At 46.1% G+C, this 27,932-nt stretch overlaps 1 protein-coding gene across 2 annotated transcripts in view; it reads left to right on the top strand.

The window, feature by feature from the left end:
* LOC139061092 (uncharacterized) overlaps positions 1–26,428 on the top strand; it is a 52,885-nt gene extending 26,457 nt beyond the window's left edge. For both annotated transcript variants that reach the window (XM_070540612.1, XM_070540611.1), the window contains 6 exons: positions 9,468–9,727; positions 10,899–11,035; positions 16,324–16,438; positions 19,274–19,441; positions 22,357–22,488; positions 25,596–26,428. In XM_070540612.1, the coding sequence (XP_070396713.1) occupies positions 9,468–9,727; positions 10,899–11,035; positions 16,324–16,438; positions 19,274–19,441; positions 22,357–22,488; positions 25,596–25,751 (968 nt within the window). In that variant the 3' untranslated portion in view covers positions 25,752–26,428. The remainder of the gene's footprint in view (positions 1–9,467; positions 9,728–10,898; positions 11,036–16,323; positions 16,439–19,273; positions 19,442–22,356; positions 22,489–25,595) is intronic.
* Positions 26,429–27,932: the final 1,504 nt, after the last annotated feature.

Genomic DNA, 27,932 nt, shown 5'->3' with positions numbered 1-27,932 from the left:
TAAGAAATATGATGAATGCTTATGTAAGTTAGACAGTGGTCCTACTAGAGCCGCTCGTGCACAGTGGTCCTACTAGAGTTGCGTGCATTGAAGTTGCAGTATCAGGCTATGGGCCGAGGATAGCGTCCTCCGACAGTGGTTGCCAGCGAACGTTGGCTAGGTAACGTTCCAACACCCTTCACTCCACTACATATGCTCACAATCAGGGCTGTAATATTATATATATATATATATATATATATTGTTGCGGGTAATGTTAAACCGGCATTGTTTAAGGGACGAGATTGGTGGTGAAGTCAAGATGGCGTACCGAGGCTGCACACGCTAACGTCGTCTTCCTCTACTGCTCTCCCGGCTCATGCCGTAGCAATCTGCGGTTGCCAGACGAAGCCCGCTGGGCAAGTCCAAATCACCCTGAAAGCGTAGGGTGAAACCGCTTAAGACGGGCAACATGTACTCACTGGGTCCGGCTAGACCGACGACGAGCGGACGTCAGGCGTGCCAGCACGTACGTCAAGTCACTCAAGTGATCTACAATGACGAATGAGCCCGTGTACTAAGGTAAAAACTTTTCGCATAAGCCACATTTACGTTCCGGAGTCCACAACCACACAAAGTCTCCTTTAGCGTACGAGGCAGACTGGTGTCGGCTGTCATAGCGCTCTTTCGATCGGTGTTGCGATGCCACAGTACGAAGACGAGCGATACGCCGGGCTTCTTCTGCAAGACAAAGCGTCTTGGCAACAGAGTACTCGCTGTGGAAGTCAAACGGTAGTATAGTGTCAATGCAGCTTAGCGGTGAACGTGCGTAAAGGAGATAAAAAGGACTGTAATCGGTCGTCTCATGCTTTGCAGTATTATAAGCATAGGTGATGAAGGGGAGTACGTCATCCCAGTCCTTGTGATCGGAAGATACGTACAAGACCAGCATGTTAGAGTTCTGTTCATACGTTCTACAAGCCCATTTGTCTGAAGGTGATAAGGCGTTGAATGACGGAACTACGAACTGCAGAGACGAAGCAGTTCTTCTACGGCGTCCGCAACCAACTGACGACCGCGATCGCTAATGATGACACGGGGGGGGGGGGGGTGGGGGGGGGGGCCCATGTCGAAGAATAATGAATCGAAGCAAAAACGTCGCAACGGACGCAGCTGTTGACGATGGTACCGCCGCCGTTTCCGCGTAACGGGTCAGATGGTCGACACATACGATCACCCATCGGTTGTCCTTAGATGATCGAGGAAATGTGCCCAGAAGATCGATACCCACTTGTTCAAATGGCAGGCGAGGCAGCGGCAGAGGTTGGAGAAGACCTGGCGGAGCGGTCGTAGGGCGCTTGTAGCGTTGACATTGTTCGCAACTGGCGACGTAGTGCTTGACTGTGTCCCGCATTTTGGACCAGTAAAAGCACTCCTGTGTCCGGTTCAAAGTTCTGATGAATCCTAGATGGCCAGAGGTCACATCGTCGTTCATGGCTCTCAGTATGTCCGTTCGCAGACTCTGCGGCACCACCAGAAGGAAGCGTGCGCCTTTAGCTGAATTATTGGTCCTGTAAAGCAGGCCGTCGCGGACACAAAATCGACCGGTGGCTCCAGGACGTGATGCGGCTACAAATAGAGGTTCCAAACTTATATCATTTTCCTGCTCTGCTTTGAAAGTCGTCGAGTCTGTGAATGTAGAAGAAATTGGAGCAAAACAGTCATCGAAGTGTCTTCGTCAATTGACTCCGTCATCGTGAGAGGAAGGCGGGAGAGACAGTCCCCATCTGCGTGGCGACGCCCGGACTTGTAGGAAATAACGAAGTCGAACTCCTGCAGTCAAAGAGTCCAACGTGCCAGTCGTCACATCGGATCACGGAGATTCACCAACCAGCATGACGCATGGTGGTCAGGAACGATAGTGAACGGGCGTCCGTAGATATACCGCCGAAATTTGTGGACAGCGAAAACAGCTGCCAAGCATTCTTGCTCGGTCACAGTGTAATTGCGTTCCGCCTTAGTCAAAGAGCGACTAGCATAAGCCAAAACGTGTTCAGCTGCGTGATGACGTTGCACTAGTACGGCACCGATGCCGATGCCACTGGCATCAGCGTGCACTTCCGTCAGTGCGGATGCATCGAAGTGACGCAATATGAGCCCTGACGTTGGTAGAAATTTTAGCTGGCGGAACGCATCGTCGCAAGCCGATGTCCAGCTGAAAGGGACTGCTTTTTGGAGAAGACATGTTAGGGGGTACACCACGTCAGCGAATCTTGGGACGAAGCGCCGAAAATACGAGCCCAGGCCCAAGAAACTCCTCAACTCCCGCACTGACTTCGGTGCTTCGAAGGAGCTGACTGCCTCAATCTTCCGTTGATCTGACCTCACACCGTTTTTGTCGACCAGATACCCTAAGTACTAACGTCTCCGTTTCCCCGAAACGACATTTGTTGGAATTTAGGATCAAGCCGGCTTGCTTGACGCAATCCAGAACAAGACTGAGACGGCTGTTATGCTCACTCAATGTGCTGCCAAAAATCACCATATCATCGAGGCAGCGCAAGCTTCCCGTTTAAGTCCTCGGAGGATAGTATCCATGAATCGTTCGAATGTTGCTGGCGCGTTACAAAGGCCGAACGGCATAACGTTAAATTCATAAAGACCATCTGGTGTCACGAAGGCCGTTTTCTCCTTATCGTCTGGGTGCATGGGTATCGGCCAATACCCTGATCGCAAATCCAGTGATGAAAAGTATGCAGCGGAATGTAAACAATCAATGACATCATCAATTCTAGGAAGTGGATGCACATCCTTTTTGGTGACTGCATTCAGTTTCCTGTAATCAACGCAAAACCGCCACGATCCATCCTTCTTCTTTACTAAGATTACTGGTGCTGTCAACGGACTAGAGGACTATTGAACAACACTTTTCCGCAGCATGTCTTTCACCTGTTCAGCAATAACTGTCTTCTCTGTTGAAGAAACGCGCTAAGGCTTTTGCCGAATAGGGTGCGCAGATCCGGTGTCAATTCTGTGGCGAGCACGAGAACGCGGTAGTGAAGCCTGCTTGTCGCCTTGTCTCAAATTGAATACAGAAAGATGTGCCCAGAAAACTTGTGCGAGAGCGTGGCGCTCATGTGAGGGCAGCGCCTTGTTGATCATCCATAGGATCTGCTCTTCAGAAGTGCTTTGGTGAGGATCGCTAGTATGAGACTGCTCCTCCTCGCTTAGAACTGTAATGGAGCTTTAAGTAATCTCGTCAAATTCAGCGAGCTTCATATCACGTGGAAGAACAGCAGGAACGGAAGAACAATTGAAAGCCCACAAATTTGAGGCGCCATTCACTACTTTCACGACAGAGTGTGGTACAAGTACATCTTTCTTTGCGCAGCTCGACGTACGTGGCTTGACTTGCGCGTCAAACGATGAAAGGTCGGCAGCAGCGTAGTTGACAGGGATACGTGACAGCGACCAAGGCGGTAGCAGCAAATCGTTCGAAACAACACAATAGTTTTTCACTGGTAAGGATGTGTCGGCAAGGTTGGCGAGAAGCGCGCTATTCGAAGTAATTTCGGCTGTGCCACAGTTAACGGATGCACCACAATCCTGAAGAAAGTCAATCCCGAGAACCACATCATGAGTGCACCGCGGTAGTACGACAAATTCTGTTTTAAGATCTTCTCCTCCGAACAAAACACTTGCAACACAAATACCAAGGGGCACTAGGCACTCTCCACTGACACCACGAAACGTCACATCACCATCCCACGGGAATATAACTTTCCGACCCAGCCTCTCTTTGAAAGTCACACTCATGACGGAAACGGTAGCACCGGTATATACTAATGCTGTTGCAGGTATACTATCAGTTAGCACACGCACTTTGTTCTTCACCATCATAATAGGCAGACGAGTATTTCGCAGAGACGCAGACTGTCCAGCGACCTTACCTCCATCGGCCGTGCCGGCTAGTTTCCCGACGGCGGTGGTGACGCAGCACGTCACCGTGGTGACGGTGAACGGCGTTGGCGTCTGGTTGGGGGCGTCAGGCTGCGGTCTGAAGCTGGCGAGCCACTCCTACTATGTTGACGGAAGGAATTCTGGGGTGGCGCGCCTGTGGTGTTTGCACTATCAGGGTCTCTCGGCCAACGGTCGTCATAACTGTCACGTTGAAAACTAGGCCAAGATGGTGGTGGGCCATATCTTGTTGCCTGTCGGCGCCGGCGACAAAAACGAGCAAGGTGTCCTGAGGCGCCACAGCTGTAACACACAGGCGATGCGCGATCGACGTTGTAAGCCTCGGGGTCAACCCTGGGACGCTGCGAATAATAAACGCGATCTTCCGAATTCCGATCCGTGGTGGTAGCTCGACGAGTTCGTTGATCGTGCGTCACATCGTCGGGAAAGGTACGTCGGTTCTGTCGCAGCTGATCGACTCGACACTCTGCAACGCCTGGCATGGCAGACAATGCGGACACAGCAGATGCATGTTCTTGAGGTTGGTTGGGAGCCCAGTCAAGCTGTTCGACACGCCCCTTTCGTGTGTCTTTCAAGTTCTTCGCGAACAATTTGCCTTATAGTTGCCGCAAGGCCAAATTGAAAACTGTAGTTGGCATTGTCTTCAATGCTTGTCACCGTTGTAACATTTGCTAACCTGCCGAACTTAGGCGTGATACGGCGCAGCTTCAAGGCCTCAAATGTGCGGCAATGCTTGATGAGGTCGGTGACCGAGGCGAGACTTTCCTTTCCGAATAAATAATTTTACACATCCTCGGCCACGCCTTTGAGAAGGTGTCCAACCTTGTCCTCTTCGGACATTCGAGGATTGACCGTTCTGCAAAGCTTCAGGATTGCCTGAATGTATGTACGTAGCACAGGTCTCACCTGGGACTTGAGCGCGCTGAAGCAATGTCTCAAGCTATGTCTGAAGCTATGAAGCAATGTCCGCCCGCTTCGTTTTCGTGGTGGAATCGCCAAAGCATTCGCTAAGGTGAGTAACGAAGCTGTCCCACGTTGTGCAGATATCTTCATGGTTCTCGAACCGCACTAGCGCAGTGTCTGTGAGGAACAGAACCACATTGTCGAGCTGAGCCGTGGAGTCCCAGCCCTTGTAATTGCTCACACGCTTGTAGTGGGTGAGCCATTCCTCCACGTCCTCACCGAATTTTCCTGAGAAAGGGCGGGGCTCCATCTGATGCATCCAGGCGCCGGTTATTCGCACTGGAGCTGCCAGGGAAGGCTGTTGGTCAGCGCTGTGGGACATCGGGATATCAAGTGGTGCAAGGGGCAGTCGAGCGAGGCGTCGGCTCCGGCATGGTACTTGCTGCAGCAGCTCCGTCATCTTGCTCGAAGTACCCCGCACCTCCACCACAAAACTGTTACACTTAATGTTAAACCGGCTTTATTTAAAGGACGAGATTGATGGTGAAGTCAAGGTGGCATCCCGAGGCTGCACACGCTAACGTCGTCTTCCTCTTCTGCTCGCCCGGCTCATGCTGTAACAATAATATATTGTCACGTGGTAGTGACGGCGAAGAAAGAAGCAGTACAGTGGAATACAAAACTAGCTTTTATTGGGCGAACCTGTGCCCACAAAACAGGCTACACTTATAGCACAACGAAAGCGGCGAACACAGTCGGCGATCGTCGAAAATCTGACCAGCGGGTCAAGCGCGTCGGCTTTTATAGAGCAGTCGTCGAATGTTCCAGACTAATCATTCGGACCCGCGTGCCTTCCACAAAGTTCTACACTATTCGCGTCAGGCGATTAAATCAAATAACATAACGTTCGGCGACAATAGCCAGCGGATAGAAGCATCGATACCTTTCCAGAAACTTCGGATACATGCAAGCGCGTCCCGCGCTGTGCGATAAGATTTGTTAGGCGGCGAAACCTGGTCGCCCGATAAATATAAATACACGTGTCAATACCCCCCTCTTAAAAAGCATCGTCCCGATGCTACAAAGAGAGCGAAGCGCAAAAGGACTTATTAAACACAAGTAACAACACAACGAAAAGAAACAAAGTCGAAAGGTCAGTTACGCGAAGTCCCAAAGTTCGTCAACGCTGGTGGTATGGCTTTAACCGCACAACGTGGACAATTTCAGGTCGTGAGCGGCGCCGCTGTGACAGCGAAATGCCGTCTGGCACGACCTCGTAGTCCAGTGCACCAATACGTCGGATGATCTTGTACGGTCCGAAATAGCGACGCAAAAGCTTCTCGCTCAGTCCTCGTCGGCGTATAGGGGTCCAAACCCAAACACTGTCACCGGGCTGGTACTCGACAAAGCGTCGTCGGAAATTGTAGTGTCGGCTGTCGGTCCTCTGCTGGTTCTTGATCCGCAGGCGGGCGAGCTGTCGGGCTTCTTCGGCGCGCTGGAGATAGCTAGCGACGTCGAGATTTTCCTCGTCAGTGACGTGGGGCAGCATGGCGTCGAGCGTCGTCGTCGGATTCCTGCCGTAAACCAGCTTGAACGGCGTGATCTGTGTTGTTTCTTGCACCGCCGTGTTATAAGCGAATGTTACGTATGGCAGGACGGCATCCCAGGTCTTGTGTTCGACGTCGACGTACATCGCTAGCATATCGGCGAGGGTCTTATTCAGCCGCTCCGTAAGACCATTCGTCTGCGGGTGGTAAGCCGTTGTCCTCCTGTGCCTTGTCTGACTGTATTTCAGAATGGCTTGGGTGAGCTCCGAATGTTCCAGACTAATCATTCGGACCCGCGTGCCTTCCACAAAGTTCTACACCATTCGCGTCAGGCGATTAAATCAGATAACATAACGTTCGGCGACAATAGCCAGCGGATAGAAGCATCGATACCTTTCCAGAAACTTCGGATACATGCAAGCGCGTCCCGCGCTGTGCGATAAGATTTGTTAGGCGGCGAAACCTGGTCGCCCGATAAATATAAATACACGTGTCAATATATATATATATATACATATACATATATAGCTTTGGATACTTTAGGTTCTTAGCTGCTCTATCAACTATTTTTGGGTTGAACTGCGTCGCAACACTTCCGAGGGCGTTTGCCGCAAGATCTATGTGGCTTTTCTGAAATAAAACCCTATACAGGTGATTTCATCATCTTATTCGGTCATTAATCGCGATAGTAATCCCTGGCACGCTCGATGCACTATCGCAGCGCCGCCGTCACGCGGTCCTGCTTGAGATGCTTAGCAAGCCTTCAGACACGCACAGCGCGTTTGACGGCAAAAGCACCGAAGTCACGCTCCTCTCAGTCAAGAGGTGAACAAGACAACAAGAGGTCATGATACTCTCATCCGCCACTGTGGGACCCAGGGCAGCATCCTGGCCTCCGCTGTTGTTGGCATACGCGTTGCAACATCTGCGTTGCGATTATGCCATACCGCGGCGCATACACTGGTCTGAAATGAGCCCCCCCCCCCCCTTTCCAAACAAACACGTTTCCGCAAACCAGGTTGGGTACCGTCTACCTACTTTCCTCCTCGCCAATTATCTGTCTCTTTGTCTCATTTTCTCAGCTTCCGGTTTCAAGTGTAAGCTATATGCTGTCCCAGCTACTGATTTTCGAGTGAAAGTGATGTCACTGCCATCTCCTGGACTGATGCTGTCGTGGTTGCTGTAGTGCCCTTCTGGCCACCCTGCTTCGGCATACGGAAGTGAACCTGCAACAAGCGAAATTTCAGGAACCGGAGTTACGGAAAGCAGAACAACCAGAAATGAGAACCCCGGAAACAGAAATCGCGGTAGCAGAACTCGTGTTATTCCGGAAACAGAGAACAGGGGCACACACCAGGTGTTGTCACTGTTTAGCAGAGGCGGTGGTGCCGCTTGAACGTAGGGCCTTTAGTTTGAGCGGAATTGACAGTAAGTGTCAAGCTAAATCTATAGATCTTCTCCTTGGGCCTTCGCACAGGTTATTTTCTGTTGGGCAGCATCTCGTGCAGCACCACATCTATAAAAGCGCTGCCAGCGTATTGAGCTGCATTGTTATTATCATCATCATCACCATCAGCCTGGCTACGTCCACTGCAGGGCAAAGGTCTCTCCCATAATTCTCCAGTTACCCCGGTCATGTGCTAACTGTGGCCATGTTGTCCCTGAAAACTTCTTAATCTCCGCCCACCTAACTTTCTGCCGCCCGCTGCTACGCTTCCCTTCTCTCGAAATCATGTCCGCAACCCTAATGACAATCGGTTGTCTTCCCTTCTCATTACTTGCCCTGCCCATACCCATTATTATTTCTTAATTTCAACTAAGATGTCATTAACTCGCTTTTGTTCCCTCACCCAATCTGCTCTCTTCTTATCCCCTTAACACTACGCCCAGCATTCTTCTTTCCATAGCTGTTTGCGTCGTCCTTAACTTAAGTAGAACCCTTTTCGTAAGCCTCCAGGTTTGTGCCCCGTACTTGAGTACTGGTAAGACACAGCTGTTGTACACTTTTATCTTGGGAGATAATGGCAACCTGCAGTTCATCATCTGAGAATGCCTGCAAAACGCACCCCAGCTCAATCTTATTCTTCTGATTATATCAGTTTCATGAACCGGATCCGCCATTACTGCCTGCACTAAGTAAATGTATTTCCTTACCACTTCCAGTGCCTCGCTACTTATCGTAAACTGCTGTTCTCTTCCGAGACTTGCCAAGGTTGAAGACTCGGCGAGCTGGTGTAGCATATTCGAGGTTCGATTGCGCAACATTTTGCGACACACACAGAAGAGAGACACAAACCACAGAGCGCTACTTGCAACCATCGTTTTATTCACTTGTCAATGGAATAAATACAGGAAGATACTCGGGGGCGTGGGGGGGGGGAGGAAGAGGGAGGAGGGTAATGACAAAACGACAAGGCAAAAAAATTTTACAAGCATGGCCATCCATCAATGACAAGAAGGCTTTGTCATGTGATCATTCTTGCTGCACTTCACACCGCGAAAAATGAATAGGATACAAAATTTCAGATTAGCGCGTGAGGAAATCTATTTCCTTTGCACTAAGGGATACTGACACCATGCTCACGCACATACTTCCCAAACGCGCCATCTTAGCGACTGCGATTATCTCTCGCATCATTTGGCTGCCATCTTTGCTAACAAACTTGCATTGCTTCCGCATCCTGCCGACATCCGCAATCTCTACACCGTATCCCAAGATGCCCGGCGCCCGCTTTTAAAACGTTATAATCATGCTCCTCTAATCTTTCACACGACCTAACGGCTTAAATAGAGGGGTGTTAGTCTTGCGATGTACAAGCACCCGCTATACACTCACGACGCTGCTAATATGTATAGTTTGTACAATTACCTCCAGTTGTATTTGGTGTAACAAGTCGGGTCCTACAGCATGGCCTCCGAGATCCGGCGGTGCGCGCGCGCGCGTGTGCCGCTGATTCTCGGAGGCCGGCCTCAGAGGTCCGAAAGGTAGGCACTTTGATGGGAAGTCTCGACAGCACAAATTTGCTACGCATTCGTCGCTGTTCCGCTCGTTGTTCGCAGGAGATGGGTACGCGTTCCTAAAAGTACATGGCAGCACAACCAAGTACATGTTCAGCGTCAACTACCCCTCCGATGAACTCCTGACTTCTCTTCACACGTTTCTCGGCAAAGCCACGCTGACGGACACCGGAAGAGAGATACTGCAAACCGTACCACTGCGCGGTTTCGGCTTCCTCAGCGAAGTGGCACGGCTGACCGCATCTTCGTCCTCTCGCGATTCACTGGCCAACTACGCTGGGGACCTAAGGTTTTACTACGAGGTGAGCTTTGATAGAGCATTAAACTACCGCGGTGGGCTGCTTTCTGAGTTTCAGCTCAGCCGCTCGACCAAGTTTTTTACGCTGGCACCGCAACGTCTTCAGCTGACAATCGTCGATACATCGTCGAATTGAAAATATCGATGCAGTGCGACGTAGTTCTCGTAAATCGAATCTACAGCACCGATTACGGGCCGCTTTGTGTGCGATTAGAACGAGGCAGTGCTCTTGTCTATTCCTTTTAAGAATTGAAAGTAAAGCAGTGTCTCAGCGGCAATAATGGTCAGGTTTGTTATATCTGCTACTCCACGGAATTGGGCGCTTTCGATTTTACTATAGTTATAGAGATGTCACTTGATTGCATCTGTGAGAAGCAAAGGTACTTCCGCCGTTTTCAAAAGGGAAATAGCCTTCTCGCAACAACCATACTTGCAAGTTGCCACTGCTTTTGCATGTGTATGAGTGAACATATTTACGAGAATTGTTCCTTTCAGGGCCAATGAAGCTCAACGTTTACCTTACATTGCCGTCTGCTTAATGTTCGTTAAGGAAAGAACAAAAAAAAACGTGCTTTATACGTCATATCTTGAAGACCTCCAGGCGTAGCAGACGAGGTCGTTTAGTGAGATATTGCCGAAACATAATTGATAAGGAAAGTGCCACTTATCTGAAAGTGCAAAATCAAAGGACCTGCAGTCATCGTAGTTCTGCCGAGTCACGTGACGCGTGAGTTCCCGGGCGCGACGCGTTATTGTTTTTCAATTTGCAGGTACGACAGCATCACTAGATTTCATTGAATTGTGAAAACACACCCCGTCTGATCATGCTTCCCGCATTTGAGTTTGGAGGCAAAGGTGACATTGCCCCTTCTCTATTGCCTACAGGCGACGAGCTGTCAAGCCCGCTGGCACTGAAAATTCGAAACGCTAGCTTTTGAAACACAAAGTTTCTTAACCGGACCCCTAGGACGTGAGGTTCGGTAGGTAACTTTTTCAGCACGCTGCATTCAGGAACGTATATTGAGCAAGCATTTGCCGCCGCCACTTTTTACCAACCAATAGGCCTGGTACGTCGAAAAAAATAATCTGAAATATGAAATGTTACGCCAGTTGCTCGATGCAGATTATTCTTGTTGTGATGAATGTAGTGACGAATCCATTCCACTTCTTCGCAGCGATTCACGGAAGTCCTCAGAGGGCTTGGCGTTGCCAAAGGCGAAGTCATCAACTTCTTCGCTTTCAAACCAGTCAAACTGGCCTCCAGGCCTGGCCCTTATGAGGGACTCTTGGAATACCTTAACAACATGCCCGGGTAAGCAATACTTCCCGAATCAGTAATGCTGCTTCGTTCAATCGGTCTACTGCACCCTACTGCACTAATACATATTCAAATGATTCAGCACAGGAAAGAAACATGAGCGAAAACATTAAAAATTTTATGAATGATGTACTTACCTCATAAGAATAGAATGAAAGAATGTATCTTGTAGCACGACCATCGAAAGGCTCAGCGCGTTAGCAGGATAATTTTAATAAGGGTCCCAGTTAGGCAACTTTGGGCCTGAAAAGTTATTTGTACACCAGAAGATTTAGATCTTGCGAAGCGTGATGCAAATGGCTCCTCGTGTAGCTAAATGTTACGTATCGCTGATGATACGATGCTACCTGCATTACGTTCCTTCGTATAAGCAATACTGGAGCCAGTAAAGCTTTATAATGAAGATGCTGCGTTCCTTCAGGTAATGCATATTTTTTTGGTTAAGGAAGCACTGTCATCAATGCGAAGAAAAAAAGAACTTTCTACGGTAGCGACTCTATACACATATAAAAACATGACAACACGTATCTTCAGCCTAATGCAGAACAGTTAACTACACTCGAGCGCACATGGCCTGCTACAGAGTTTGAGAGAAAGCGCATTATTGCAATACTGGAAATATTACACGTGCACCGCTTTAAAAAAAGCTACATTTCTTTTGGAAGAGTATAGCACCATACTGTTTCAGCAGTCGCTTCGCATAACACAAAGCTCTCAGCCCCAACGGCATGTGTTCATAGGCCGCATTTCTCAACGAACCATTCTCTTTTCTAATCGGACACTGCCGCGTCGCTTTTATCGCTAGCATCTCCACTCATTGCTACGCATAAAAAAATGCGAAATGAAAGTCAGCGTAGCAAATGGGAAGCACCTGTTCATAGCTGCAAGGCCGCCGTCACTCGTCCATGCGGCTAACAGTGACATAACGAAATGCGAAAAGGATAAATCCTTAACAACGCGCAAAAGAACTTGCTGTGGCCATACCATGAAACGGCGACGAAGCAGACGCTGGCAGAAGAACCCAACAACGATCCTCAGGTGCATTTTTTTACAGAAAGATGTGTGCTTCACGTAAGATCATCGGAGATTGTGACACCTAAATACTAAATTTTACAAATTTTATGACAATATTGCCTATTCTGTAAGGATGTAGAACAAGTTTACGGCAGTGGGTAAATTAAACTGTGCTTACCTCAATTCATATTAGGAGTCTAGAGCCTACTGGCACACCAAAATTGTACATGGTTAAGGTTCTGTAACAAAACATCTGCTTCACTGGCGTTAATAATGGTGTGGCAAAATGACCCCGTCATAATCGAGCATTTGAATTTGGCAAGACCATCGATACTATATATTGGCAAAAAAGCACCATAAGAACAGACCTTTAAGAACTGCATGAGGCTATCGGAAGAACGGAAGCCTACTCTTAGTTGTTAGAAAAAAATTACGTGCACTTCAGGAAGCATGAAGTCATTTTCTTGTATCAAGGTTCAAAATAAAGTTTTCTCGACAGCAGTCGGCGATCGACTTTGTCAAATGTTTCTCCTGGAGCCGAGCGGAGGCGGTGCTGTTCAATTACAAACTGGTTCCTTACCCGACTCAGTGTTCATGAATCATCTGTACCCGAAATCACATGCGAGTGATGTGTGCCGCGTGGGCCAGAGGGAGAGGGCCACCCTGACGTACATCCTATGGGACTGCGCCAAATTCCCCGACAAAGCTTCGACAAGTACAACGATTCCGCCGTTACTCGCGGATGCGGCGGAATGCTCGACCACGAAACCCCAGCCTGCACCATCCAGCAGGTCTCGGCGGCTCTTGACAGACAAAGCCCGAGCCAAACCTACGGAACGTTTCCCTTCAGGGCGACTGACCGCGGGAGTAACATGCGCTGGAGTTGAGTAGAGGCCACCCGCTGAGAACACGTCAGGGCCCCTCTCTCTATCACTCTCTCTCCTGGACCACGAAAGTAGCCTCAGTTGATTGATTACAGTCAAGGTTATGACAAGAACAGCTAATTGGGTTTCGCAAGAACGGCTCATTGAAAATCCATGCTATGCCGAGAGAAAAAAATTGCGGCAGAAATCGATCTCACGGTTACTGCCGATGGATATATGATTACCATTCGAAAAAAGTAGTGACTAACAGTAATTCCGAAGTCAGTTTATTTGACATCTGTAGCGGTCATTTTAAGACTTCCGTTGCTTCGGCTGTATGCGACGTTCTCAAGTATGTTTCCCCTTCGCTAACACACTCGCTTGCCAAGATCGCCCATGAGCACGGCGGCATGATAATAATATTTGGGGTTTTACGTGCCAAAACCACTTTCTGATTATGAGGCACGCCGTAGTGGGGGACTCCGGAAATTTCGACCAGCTGGGGTTCTTTAACGTGCACCTAAATCTAAGTACACGGGCGTTTTACGGCGGCATGATGACGACTTTATGAGCCCGACGGTGGAAGGACGAAGACGAAATGACGTCAAAGAAGTGACAAAAGCAGTATGATGACGGCACGACGCCAATGAAATCACAATCATTAGATTGTCATTGGCATAGAATCAATTATGAATGGCATAATAACGTCAGCGTGATGACGACATGAAAACAATGGGATGGCGACGAGCGTTGACAACGTTTGCATGACGATGACAATCGCACGACCGCGACAGCATGACGAAGAAGATATGACAACGAACGCATGATAGCGATTGTCTGATGACGACGCAGTGAAGACGATTACGTGATAACGGTGGCATAATCACCACTGATTGATAACATCAGGGTTACGACAGAGCGAAGAACGATTGACGTTAATGGATCGACGAAGGTGATATGGTAACGACATCATTACGAGGGTCAGAAAACGAAGCTGCGATTGACGACGACCCGATGACGACGATTACATGGCAACAGCGGCATAATCAAGATTGACGCCATCATGGTTACGACAGAACGAAGAACAAGGATTGCCGTTGGTGGAACAACGAAGCTGATATCATGACGATGGGAACAGAATAGGACCAATGGAAACGGAGATGAGATTTACGACAACGCAATGACTACGACAGCATGGCAAGAGTGGCTTAATCACGATTGGTTGCCGACACCACGGTTACGACAAAATGAATATGGATTGACGTCGATGGAAAGACAAAGATATGACGACGACGCCATGATGAGGGTCGGATGACGAAGCTGGGATTACGATGATGAAATGGCCACGATAGTGTCACGGCCCGGCCAGCCACGCCCGCCCACCCGGGCCACTTATCTTTAAAGCCATCTGCGAGAGGAACAGGGTTCACAGTGTGCTGTGCTTTAGTGGCTTGATTCGCGTTGATGCGAGAGGAAGCACGAAGGCCAATTCGATCGCTGCTGCTACCGCGCTTCCTCACTCCAGCGTTTTGACAGTGAGTTTCCGCGATCATCGAGTCACATGTGTTCATATTTGCTTGTGCGCGCGTGACGCAACGCTTGTTAATTTAGTTGTATGCCTATGTTTGCAATTCATGATTACATATATCATTCAATGTTACCAACTAGCCAAAACCAGTACCCTTCAATTTTTAGAACTTTATACGGCTGATAAACTATGTTTACTTTGTATACAGTCCGCTAATTTGGTATCGCAATTGATGCTTTTGTCATGCCTCATTCGTAAATTGATTATTCTGTGTTTCTTGGGTGTCATACATGATCAATCTAACACTTTCATGTATTTTGTCTGATGATCGAAGTGCAGTGGTTGTGCAGTTATCCTGACTGAGTGTTATGTTCTTTTTTTTCCATGTCTAGTTTGTGTAATTATTCTTTTTCTGCTCAGATTTTGATGGCGGGAATTTATGGCCCTACAAGGCTCTTTATATTCCCTACTAAAATACAATGCAGACTCGAACTGCTTCAAGAGAAGTGATGTTGCTTTTCTTTCGGGCCTCATTCTATGTCTTGAGGAGAAAATAACAAAAATTCGCGAATAACTGTTGATCAGAATGACCCTCTGAGCTGCAGCCACTGTCCTGGTATTGGCAGCTTCAAATATAGCGTGAATAAAATAATTATATGTTATTTTTACAACTGTGCGTTGTTATCTGTTTTTGCATATGTAACTGAACAAAAATTTTAAAAATATAATCGATGAATATCCCTAAATCAAATGACAATGGTTCAAGTGGGTCATGATTCCCTGAAGGTTAAAGTTCCGCATCCCACATTCACACGAAAATGCTCGCAAATTAAGGCACTTCGAAAGGGAACTGTCTACCGCCTGGAACACGTATTTGAATTGTGTTGGGGATGATAAAATTGTTTATTATATAGATGGAAACGAGCACCTTGTACTCCAAAAACAAATAACTATGATTGAATTTGGCTTTGAAATTGAAGCAAAAATTATAAGTGGCGTTGCCCGACGGCGAAACAGTGTGACCAAAAGATGAACCTTCACGTAAAGAGAAGGCCGCGCTGTGAGAGTAATATTGCTTGGACACCCTGCTGCACTGTCTGAAATTTTATTTCATGCGCTTCTGCTAACTTGGACTCTGTGGGTAGAGAGAGCTAGGTCTAAATGATGCTGTCCCCAAACAAAGTTTATTCCTCCTCCTCTGCGAACCTTTCTGCTACTAACTTTCTGCATTTCTACTTGCTTTCCAGGAAAGCCACTGCACACTTAGACACTTCGAATGGAAGCCTTTCTCATGCGTTACAACACTAAAAGCTCTCAAAGACCGGTAGACAGTCCCTTTAAGAGCACATGCTAGCTAATCGTGATGCTGGGCATATTATTAAAGAATTTCATTGATGTTGTCTGTTTCTACACATACAGTTTTAACTGTTCATTGCAATTTTATTACCGTTCATGACCATACAATATTTTCAGGGCTATACATTCAATGACGTGTCTTGTGTGTGCCCTGTTCGTTTCACCAGCTTTGCATATACTGTGATATATTTTCTGCATGCGTACTTGGTCGTCTTCCTGCATAATGTTTTGGTTGATTTTCAGATTGGTCGTAAACCTTGACCAGCTCATATTATTCTTTATTCTTATTCATTCGTACGATCTCTCGCCTATGAAAGCTACCTTGGGGCCTCTTCCTGCATATCACTGTGACTGCGTATTCATATTTGCCAACCACATTGGCTTGCAATGTAATGACTGTTTCTTCATAGCAAGTAGCCCTTGCGAGCCAAAAGAGTTGCAAAATACACCCCTGGTCTTTAAGACAGGAGCGGTGACATTTTGCAAAAATGATTAAAATGAACTGTCGTGCTGTTTTACAGTGATAACCTCCACCTCGTGATGATTCTCACCATCACGACCGAAAAGGGCCGGCTGGTCCAGCCGTCTTCTTCCTGGGACAAGCACTGCCTCGCTTCTGACTCCGAACCAACAATAGTGGGTCACTATTCAAGTTTGCACACAACTCAAATTTGGGTCAGACAGTTAATCTTGCCCTCTCCACCATCACACTTTTCCTACAGAAATTATCTATCTATCTATCTATCTATCTATCTATCTATCTATCTATCTATCTATCTATCTATCTATCTATCTATCTATCTATCTATCTATCTATCTATCTATCTATCTATCTATCTATCTATCTATCTATCTATCTATCTATCTATCTATCTATCTATCTATCTAAATCTCTCTCTCTAAAATGTTTGCGTGCGTGTGCGTGTGTGTGTGAGAGAGATCGAGTGTGTGTCAGATTGAGGAATTTGTAGAGCACAATCAAAGTCTCTATATGGTTTTCATAGATTATGGAAATTCATTTGATTCAGTAGAGCAACAAGCAGTCACAGAGGCACCGCATGGTCAAGTATAGGTGACACACGTGAATATCTTGGTAAATATATACAAACACTTCACAGCTACCATATTCTCCACAACAAAGTACAAAAATAGCTATTAGAAATCGTGTCGGGCAATGAGACACATTATCGCCAGTGCTATTCACTGCCCGCTTAAAAAAAATATCGAAGCTACTACACTGCGGGACATTTAGGAGCGAGGATCAACAGCAAAAATCTCAACAATCTTCGATTAACTGATGACATTGTCCTGTTCAGCAATACTAGGGATGAATTGCAAGAAAGGTCTGAGGACCTTGACCAAGAAAGTGCAAGAGTAGGATGGAAGAATACTATGCAGGAGACAAAGGTAATGTGAAATAGCTGGCAAGGAAATAGGAATTCATGATCTCCAGTCAGCTTCCAGAGTTTGTGCAGGTGTGCTTTTATCCAAGTCATTTACTCACACGAGACCCTTGTCGCGAGAAGAAATCTTAAGGGAAGAATAAAACGGGGCTGAACCACATACTGCGGGCATTGCAAACTTCTAACTTTGAGCATACTACTGTCGTTGAAGCGAAAAGTGTACAATTATTGCATTCTACCGGGGCTCACGTGCGGGGCAGAAACTTAGAAGTTAACAAAGTTAACTGTGGAAGATGTGCGCAGGTTCCGCTCCTACCTGGCCGACGTGTCTTGTATTCGTTTACTTTCAAGTTCCCTTTATCTTGCTGTCTCTGCAGTTCGATTACACGTAACAGTTATTTCGCAATACCATGCACTTCCATGGAGTTATATCGAATCTTATTCGGAGCACTTACAGTAATTCTTTTAACGGGACCCTTGCGCGAGGGTCCAAACGAGTTAGGTGCAGTGGCGAAAGCCGCGGCTTTTATAGCTGTCTGGAGTGGCGGCGAACCAGCGTAATCAATTAACACACTTTGCTGCATCACGAATATATGCACACGTAGACAGGAAGCAAAAAAGGTCACCTTGCAAGCTCAGCCATCTGCATGTCCTGCTGTGAGCAAATATGTTCTTCTGATAAACAATTTTTGCCTTTCGTTTTCAACAAGTTGCTTTTGAAATTTCCCGGTTGAGGTTTTTGAGACTTCTTGTTATGGCAGCTTTCCTGCTCATATAAATTTGATAAAATGTCTTGCTTCCAGCTGTCTTATCACTTTCCATATTGTACATATGATTCGAAATACTGCCATACCTTTAAATTTGTCTTCGACGATCTGTCGTAAACTTAAATATTGCCTGCGCTATAGCGAGTGGCAAGCACCTTTAGACAATGTGGACGATACGCCTTCCAGCATTGTTCAGCAATATCCCGAAACAAGTTGGATTCTTTATAGCTGTATAACTCAGTTCGTGATAAAACAGGCGCGTTTTTTTAGAGCATGCAGAATTTTTTAAAAATCAGCTGTGGTAGATAAACTCTAGTCATTGAGCTGCATTACTCAAAGCGGCTGACATCACTTGCATCAAAAATCGAAATGCGTATTCTACTCAATAGGAAGGATTCACAAATCTTAACAAATACTCTACGGCGCACATTGCCATGTACGATGTGCAACCAGTGAGTTCGCATGATGCATCCGAATGGAACAAACTTGCAGGATGACAACAGTTTTAAAATAATAATTCCCGAAATGTGCAATGAAATACCCGCGCGTACCGGTTACTTTTGTTCTTCATTGCATAAACCGGTGGAGTGTTTAAAAAGTATGTGCAGCAATAGTTCATTAATACCGCAACGTTCACTACACATATCAATAAACCTTTGTGAACCGTATAATTTGCTCCAAGTGAATATCCTTTAAATCTCACTGGCTACAATACACAAATTGCAAAACGGCACCCAAAGTAATCATTTAAAATGTTTGTTAATAATTTTTGTTAATTACCTGATGATGTATTTTGGTTTATCGTGGGTGTAATGTACGCCGCTTTGAGCAATCCGGCTAAGGTCTGAAATGCCACCATCTGACACAGGTGGCTCTTAAAAATTCTATATGGACTGAAAAAAAAGAACACCTCGTATGTTTACATTTTGATTTCACCACCCCTACCTTTTATAGCTGAGCTTCGTCGAAGTCTACTTTCCCCTTTGCGTGCATGGCTGTCGGGCCGAGTAATACCTAAAGCCAGGCCTTAATCCAAATAAGTCGTAATTATAGGTAACGAATTGATCAGCCGATATGTCTTATCGCAGACGTTCTATTATGGCTATTTAAACACGGGTCGATGCTTGAGGCTGGGTTTGTTACGGCAGCCATACGCCTCGAGCCATTAACTACCACAGGAGCAAGCGTTGTGTGCACGCAGCAGCATGTATCAGCATGCATAATTAGAAGCTATCATTTCTTTTTGAGACATCCTCCGCTGATTGCTGAAAATATATATGTATATATATTACCCACCGCAGAAAGATGCTGTGGAACTCATTGCCAAAGTAAAGTCGCCAGTGTTCACCTTCGCTTTGACACTGAGCCTACGGTTTGACACCTTTGAAGGCGTAATGGTGGCGCGTCTTGGGACCACGGAGCTCCAAACTGTTCTCAGCACCGCTCGTCGCTCTCTCGGCTACGCAAACGTAAGTGCCCGCTAGTCTTTATCCCGCCATCTGTCCATGCTCGTGGACGTAGTGTTTATGTATTGCCCGCATTATAACGGAGAATCCGGTATTAAGCCCCGATGCAAGCACAGAGCTAGGTCAAGGATGCAGTGTAGGTGCACAAAGCGTTCGACCATCTCGTTGCCATCAATTTTCGATAAAATTTTCATTTTGAGTAAGACGCGCCATCAGTGACGACAAAAAGATAACGAAGTGCTAGTGCATTTCAAGTCCACGGGATGACGTGATAATTCAGAATCAAGAGTGAAAGTAGTCAACCCCAAAGGGATGTTAAACCTGTGTCTGTGAGTTTAGGCAAACGAATTCGTTGTTATACAAACAAACTAAAGAAATGGCCTTGTCGCCTATTCATTTGGAGACCGAGTTCTGAACATGTAGGTATGCCATCAAGCAATTATTTTTTCAAGTTGGTAGGAAACCGCTTGACATGAAGAACTCACTACCAAGCAATAACATCGATTTTAACTGCGAGGTGGAACAAAAAAAATACAGACACAAACACAAAAACACACAAGGTGTGCGTACATGCACGTGAAATTGAATTGAATTATGGAGTTTTGCGTCCCTAACAACGATTTCATTATGCGGAAGGCTGTGAAGTGGGAGTCCCGATTAATATAGGCCACCATGCCGGGGATCTATAATGTGCCTCCAATGCAGGGGAAATACCGCACGGGGAAGGGGCGTTTTTGCATTTAGACCCCATCGAAATGCGGCCGCCGTGGCCTGGATTTGATCTCGCGCCATCGTGCTAATAGCAGCGCAACATCATAGCCGTTAAGCCGCCGCCCGCACAGGGGGTAGTGGGGTTTGCGTATGTGCTCAAATGTGGGTGTATTATACACAAGCGAGGATAATAGAATCGTGGCCAAGTTGGGACGTTCTTCCAAATTTCGGAGAGAACTAACTGGCCTCTAGCAATCAGAACTACTGGCACTCTAGTTTCTCGGGTTAACTTTGGTTTTTTGGATTTACCGCGTTGGATACTTTTGCGTCCTGTTGCGATTCCTGCAGGAATCACTGTACCTGAGAGAGTTATTAAATTTTACTGCATCAGTACAAACCTCTACATGCCTGTAATTATCTTTTAGTCGTCACTACAACTGAATTCTCAAGCTGCACTTCATTGCTTTTTCCCTAGCATGAAACTTACCCTGTGCACTTAAAGAGACGCCAGTTGTCTTTCCTGCCAAATAAGTGAGACCTTCTAGCTCAACTTTCTTTAGATATTTTGTTGAAGAATGACATTTTATTCATAATACACAAATTACAAAACACATGTATACACACGACGGTCCCAGAGTAGTGAAACTGAAATCGTGGCCCTCTGTTTAAATCTTCCACAAGAATCTCTACCAGAATATCTTGCTGGCGCTTGGTGCCTAAATCAAAGTGCCGGCTATTTATACATTTTCAATTTTATACCAACCGATTTATGCACCCATTGTGACTTTAACGCACTAGCGTTTCTCTGATACAAGGTCGATGGGAAGGAGCAAGACGCATATAATAATGACGATTATAATGATGATTATTGTTATGATACTTATTGTGGTGGGCACCGGTATATCCATCCCCTTAGAAGCAAGCCCTCTTATGCAGCAAAGGAGTTAACAAAGAACTCACTACGCATAAAAGTGTAAAACTTCATCAAAGAGAATGGATTTACCTGAGCAAAGGAAAGCAAGCTCATTCGATATTACAACACCGGAAACGTTCAGAAGCAGTAAATAACGCGGCCAGCATGAATTGCGTCCGAAAATACTTCGCATTGGAAAAAACAGTCTTCAATTTCACTACGGGAAAATTGAAGGGAAGCAACTCTCTATTCAACTTACATGTATGTTGAATAGGTTGAGACAAAACATTATCGCGTATTCTGTACCGGGGACGCGAGGCAGCCGCAGCTGGCTGCATGAAACTCCTTGTGCGTGCAGCTGAGCATGCGTGGGCACTAAGGCACGCAAACGACGTGACTAAGCGCACGAGCGACGTTCATTGGGGCATTATATTCCTTACATACTTAACTATAAATATACATATAGTGGGGATTCTACGGTTTAATATTGCAGTCTCGCTTTGTACTCCTAGCGGGCTCGCCTAGGAGTCGGCGGGAACTGAAATCGCTTTTGTCTTCTTGCCTGAGTCTCTCTACGTCATTTCTGTACCCTACGTAAATAAATAAGGGGCACATCTGTAAGTTTTGTAACTGCTGATGAGCGCAGATCTCTGTGCTTGACGGCTGATACCTACTATCGCAGAGCGCACTCTTTCACGCGCGACCACTCGCGCTCAGACCGGCAAACATACTGCCGGCTATGCCACTCTAAGCAAAAAGCGAGAGACTAAATTTAGCTTCGATTGCACGATGCGCGGCGCGACAACAAAAGCTTCTGGGAACGGGACCTATACATGATCGAATAATGGCTTCGTACCTCTAGCGACGACACCCAGTAGTACGGTGACAAACACGTAAGTTACAATAGTATATAAGGGTGCCAATAGTATCTAAGGGTGCAACATGTTCTTGTTACATGCGGTTTTAGCGAGGGAACCCCCTACGCTGACTGAACGCGTAAAACGGTGTCGTCGCAAGTTTCTGCAGCGCATAGTACGTCACCTCGACATGTTGAATCCAGCGCTCTCTTTCTTCTGCGTTTTTTTTTTCGTTGTCATTACTATTATCATTGCAATGAGAAGTATGTGAACTCTTTTTTCGGTTCTACTGAGCCTCGTTGTACACTAGGAGTGGCCGCACAGATACTGCAGCGGTGAATTCAGTGATATGGCTTAACCTGATATTCGTTCTTGGTGTTTAATCACGACGCTTTCTGATCACCTATACATAGCATGTCTGCACGACACCGTTACAGGAGTGCGGCAATCTGCATGCTGGAATCGCGGTTCACCGGATTACGAATGCGGCCGTCGGAGAGTGTGCGTTCGCCCTCTACAGGACCATGAGCGTCGCCACTTTCGAGACTTCGGAGTCGGTCGAAGAAAAGGTGAAGCGACTGCCTTTAGAGGAAACATTAAGAGCTTTCACGCGCAACAACTAAACGGGCTGGCGAATGCGACACATGTCTTGTCGTATATGTAACCAATAGCGGAGAGTCTTAGCTCGTCCGCGAACGTGTTAGCGCTTGCACAATAATAGGGAATTTTAGTGCGTCCGGTATTCCGGCAAGCGCAGGCAGTTTGCCGGTTGAGTGGAGGCGTAAACGTGAGTGGCCCGATTGGTGGCGCCAGCTGGTGGTGCAAACCTCAACCAAACATACACAAAGCCAAATACTATATTCTACATAGCTGCTGGTGTAAATTTTCAACAGCAGCGTAACCGTCCTCACCATTAGGCCAGTGCCGAAAATTTGCACCAGCAGCCAAGCAGGATATAGTGGGTTACTGTAATTTTAGCTCTGTTTTTGTTTGGTTGAACTCTGCTCCATCAGGTGGCTGCACCGTCCCGGCCGCTAACTTTTGCGCCCCCGCGAATCCGGCAATCCGCCCAAATCACCCCCGTTTGCCGGAATAGCGAACAGGCACTCTAACAGCGCGATACCGAAGAGGTGTGCAGCAGCAATAACGCCAGTGGCAACATCTTGTGGGGAAGAGCTTAACCAGCCAGCACGCAAAGCTAAAAGTGCGGTCACTTACCATATTCTACTTAACTGATGGTAGAAAATCTTGGTAGTGACGTAATTGTTAACGTGCTGTGTTTTTGTGATTTTCCTTCTGCAACAACACTCACACTCACGGGATAAAAAAAAGAAAGAATTTCGAACGTACTGTAATTGAACACAGTAGCACGAGATCTCGCTACCACTTTTGCTGCCACCGTACAAGGCTCTCGTAGCCCGGTAATCCGTAAATGCGGAGGATTTACATACGAGGTAAAGCTCTCTTATATCGAAAGCGGTACACTTTTGCGCCTGTCTGTACGAGCCATCTTTTTCCTTGAGCTCCACTGCTTTTTTTTTACTGCCTGAGGCAGAGAACACATATCTGACCCTTGATCTAATTATTCGACGAGGCGGCCATCAGTTCTAAAAGAAATCAAAATGCTGACTTAAATAATTAACATAATTACGCTGCTTAACATTAAAATTGGTAACATTACGGCATATATTTAGATCTTAAGAATTGTAGCTAGTGAGTATGCAAGGCTTATTGACTTAAAAATGTGTGCCGTGAGCCGTAATTAAATTAATTAAAAAGTTTGAGTTTACGCAGAAGCAATGGCCGCCTCATTTCTTGTCTCTTATGTTGAACTGCCTTTTTCTCTGTTTCTTGCGTTTGTTGTACTCCACTCCTGCAATAGCCCTGAAAAGGGCAGCAGTATTTGAAAATAAATACATAAATAAATAAATCAGGTAATTTCGACCATGTGTTAGAACTCTGCTACCTACCACCGCCCGTTCTTAGAAATCTTGTGCAGCTAAAGAAAAGAGCCTTGTATACGTTTTACCCAGGAAATAGCCTTGAGATACCGAAAGGCGTGGACGCGACCAGCCTGTAGTGCTCCTTTCACATGCTCCACAAGAACATGGTATAAGCAGCAGTATTAGATGACCCAGACGCTTTCGCAAAGAAACAACTCAATGGCGGGACAAAAACGTAAAGGCACAAGCAGTGGTGCTGACTGTCGGCCTGTATTCCTGAAACTACATCCCATATTGGCACTACCCCTCGCCATGCCCTTCCGCTTTTATCACCACAGTAAACCAATGACGTCACATTTTCACCTGGGTGATGACATACAATTTCTGTCATAAAGAAAGGCACAGGAACATAAAAACATTTACGGTAAGAGGGGCCAGGACGTCTGAATGCTTTAAACTAGGTGTTCGACCTAATGATGGCCAAGAGGCTGAAGGGCAAAAAATCCCGAAGACACTACGCAAGATACGATTATGAGACCACTGGTTTAGGTCTGACGACCGAACGGCGTACGTCTTCAACAGTATCTTGCACGGTGTTTGTTTTCTCTTGTATGTGTGTGTGCGCGCGCACGTGTGCGTGCGTGTGTGCGCGTGTGTGTGCGTGTGTTTGCGTGTGTGTGCGGGCGTGTGTGTGTGTGACGTGCAGCTAATCCATGGAATAGTGGGGCGCATTTTCGAATTTCGCACTTGTCTAGATGCCGCCACCGCAGCCTGGATTTGATCGCGTGAACTCAGCTCAGCTCAGCTCAGCTCAGCCATAACTATTAAGCCACCAATGTGGTTTGGAAGGCAGTATCGGCTCCGAAAGTATACCGGAGATGACATTTGTGAAGGATCCTGAATTCTCTGAAGTTCTCGGCACCTCAGCTCAAATTCATAGTTTCAGTCTGTAATGCGTTTGGAATCTATGCGGTGAGTAAATGAAATCAAGCGCAAGGCTTTTAAAGAGCAAAGGTTCACATTTTTTGTAGAGTCTATGTATCTAAAAGCTTTTGCGGGCGGCTGCGTGGCCTTTGCTGATACGCAAACCATTTGCGTCAGCTGCTTCTATAGCTTTCTCGTGCTTAATATGCATGAATGACGTCTATAGCATATAGATGCATCTATAGGTACGTTGAATTGAGCTATTGGTACTGATTCATTTACCTAACAAGGCGCGAAGAAACGATGACGCATAGAACACGCGCGAACATAGGGCGTAAGAAATGGAGTTCACTCAGGCTCACTGAGAAATCATATTTCTTGCTTAGCACAACTGAGACTCGCCGAAAGTCTCAGCTGGCTTCCCTCAGACTCAGACTCAAGGGTCGGTCAGAGTCTGAGAGGGTCGATACATGAATGAGATTGCCAACCTATAGGTTGTATTTTTCGACATTCATGTGCACGCATGCACAAGAATGTCGAAAAGTGCGAGCACTGGCTAGCAACCGATGGTTTATGCGAAAACACGTATTGCATACATAGGAGCGCGTATTTTACGCACACGCCACTCTTGTTCCAAAACTGCATCGCCCGTGTTCCGGAAGTGTGAATATCTGACGTCATTGTTTGCGAAATAGCACTGAAAACTATTCAAGCCAATGTGCATTATAATTACGGGTAATCATACCGAGAATGAATTAATGATATCGACTACGCAGAATGATACGGTGTTTGATCTCTTTTATGCGCAGGTGAGACTTGCCTACGAGACCCTGGATCTCTTGAAGGCCACCGATCACACCGTCGGTTGGCTTGTTTACAACGTCACCGGTGGACTAGCGCCCGCATCATGTGGAGGGAGTCAGCACCGTTTGAAGAAAATACGGGAGATTATCGACACGCGCTGAGCCGCAAGCGGTTCTGCCGTTTGTGGACTGCCGTCTCATTGTTTTTCGCGAAGTTGACATCTACGTTCTTTTTCTTTACGATTTCTTTTTTTACCCCAATTCCGTCTAACGACGAACCTTATACGGTTCCCTGTAAGAGACCCCGAAGGCGAAAGCCATTAGGACTGAGGCGAGTCCCTACACGAGAAAAGATACGTGAAGTGCAATTCAGTCAAATGACCAGATGTATTGATAGGAAAAGGACTCTTGCTTATTTTTATTTCTTCCGTTTCCTGTGTTTTTATTTTTTATTATGGGGCCCTGTGCTTCCTGCTTCGCCCACTTTCCTGTCTTTGTTTGCCGGACTACTTGTGGATATATATAGCACCGATTCAAGAAAATTGTATGCATAGGATGACCTTGTGATTCCAGTGAGATCGAACTTGAACAATACTGAAGGCGGAAGGCGTTGGTCCCTCTTCGTTCTTAATGGTCGGACACATGCAGCATATGGACAGAAGACAACTTCTGCAAAACCCACGTCGAACTTGTGTGTGAGTGTTTGTGAAGTGTGTGCGGATCCTTTCCTGCAAAACGATGTCATGTTCATAGCCGTGTACCCGCATCTGTTTTAATTCTGATGTCTGTAAGCGAAATATTTATCGTCTACTAACACGACTTGATTTCTTTCTTTTAAATTGTCTCTGTTTTCTCTTCAATTACACAAAGGGTGACCCCGTAGCCCAATTTCTGGCCTGCCCCGGTTGACTACGTTTTCTGCCAGCATGGCACGTAGTTTCCACCAGCGCTACAAGAACCAAAGTTTAGTTTCGGCAGCGTCTTTGAGTACATGGAGTGAAACCTAAATGCAATGAGCAGTAAATGTGACGGAACTGCCGTAACTATCTATCGCTTTTTTGGACCTCTGCTCACACGGTTGACATCCAAGTTCATTTTATACAATGTTTTTCTAGACATACATAACCTCCTAGTTGACGCCTGCCCAAGTAAATTAATTAATTCTACCTTATAGGAAATGAGGGAACAATCATATTAAGGTCAGCCTTCGTCCTGGTGATATATAAAATATTATAATCTTGCACCATATCTACATTCTTTCATTGTATAATGCCTGGTTCTTCAGAGTCTAAATCCGTTTCTTTCATGACACTGATGGCGATAATTACATTATAAGTGTGTACAGGAGGAGGTCCAGTAGTTCCGTAATTTCCTTTGTTGTTTATTTTGGTGTTCTTGCTAAGCAATACTTGAAACAATACAAAAAAGGCGTAAGATATATCACAAAGAAATACTTAGGAAACTACAGTGTTACGGATATCAAGGAATCGCTTTCATTGCCCTCTCCTCAAAGCCGCAGACTAATAGCATTGTTATTACATAATCACGCGCCTTGGCAGAGTGGATACCTGTTCCGCGAATCTTGCATAAATGCAGCTCATAGTAAATTTCAGAGTTTCAGCGTTTTTCAGTGTGTGCAACCCTTTTTTGCACACACTAGTCTGTATCGTCACTCACCATCACTGTTGGCATTGTATCACTGGAATAAACTACCAAGGGACATTGTATCTGCCTTTAGCCATTACGTTTTTATGAAGAAGTTCGAGATTTTCCTAAATGTGCGATTATTTCTGTGTTGAGTGCTTACTTGTGTATGTTATTCTTACTGTATATAATTATTTCACTCCATCTTACCATGTTCTCTTTTTCACGTTTGTAATCGTGACTGCCACCCCCTCTTATGTAATGCCCAAATGGGCCTTTAGGGTTTTTAAATAAATAAATAAACAATAAATAAATAAATAAATAAATGAGAAATCTTGTCAAGTCCCCCTCACATAATACTCCTGCGTGGAGCCTGGGAGGTATTTCTAAAGAAAATAAAGAAATAAAATGACGACGCAGGCAGCTAACAGCTACAGGCGGCAATGCGGTCCTTGTGTCCTCCGCTATACTGACGCTACCTCGCTAACTCAAACAAGATTCGTGTATTTCGATTGAAATGTTACGCTGTATATTCATCTATATCCGTTTAGTTTTGTGTATTTTATGTGGAGGGCCGTGTAGCATGGGTGCAGGCCACGGCCTTGGCATTTGTTAATACCTTTTTTGACGAATACGCGGCGATGAAGCCAGACGTTGTCTCCTTTATGCATTCCGGAATCAACATACACTTTCCACCAT

This window comes from Dermacentor albipictus, chromosome 6 (genome assembly GCF_038994185.2).
Source record: "Dermacentor albipictus isolate Rhodes 1998 colony chromosome 6, USDA_Dalb.pri_finalv2, whole genome shotgun sequence".
Taxonomy (NCBI): Eukaryota; Metazoa; Arthropoda; class Arachnida; order Ixodida; family Ixodidae; genus Dermacentor; species Dermacentor albipictus.
The sequence above is the reverse complement of the archived record's forward strand: the minus strand, read 5'-3'. Positions and strand labels throughout refer to the sequence as shown.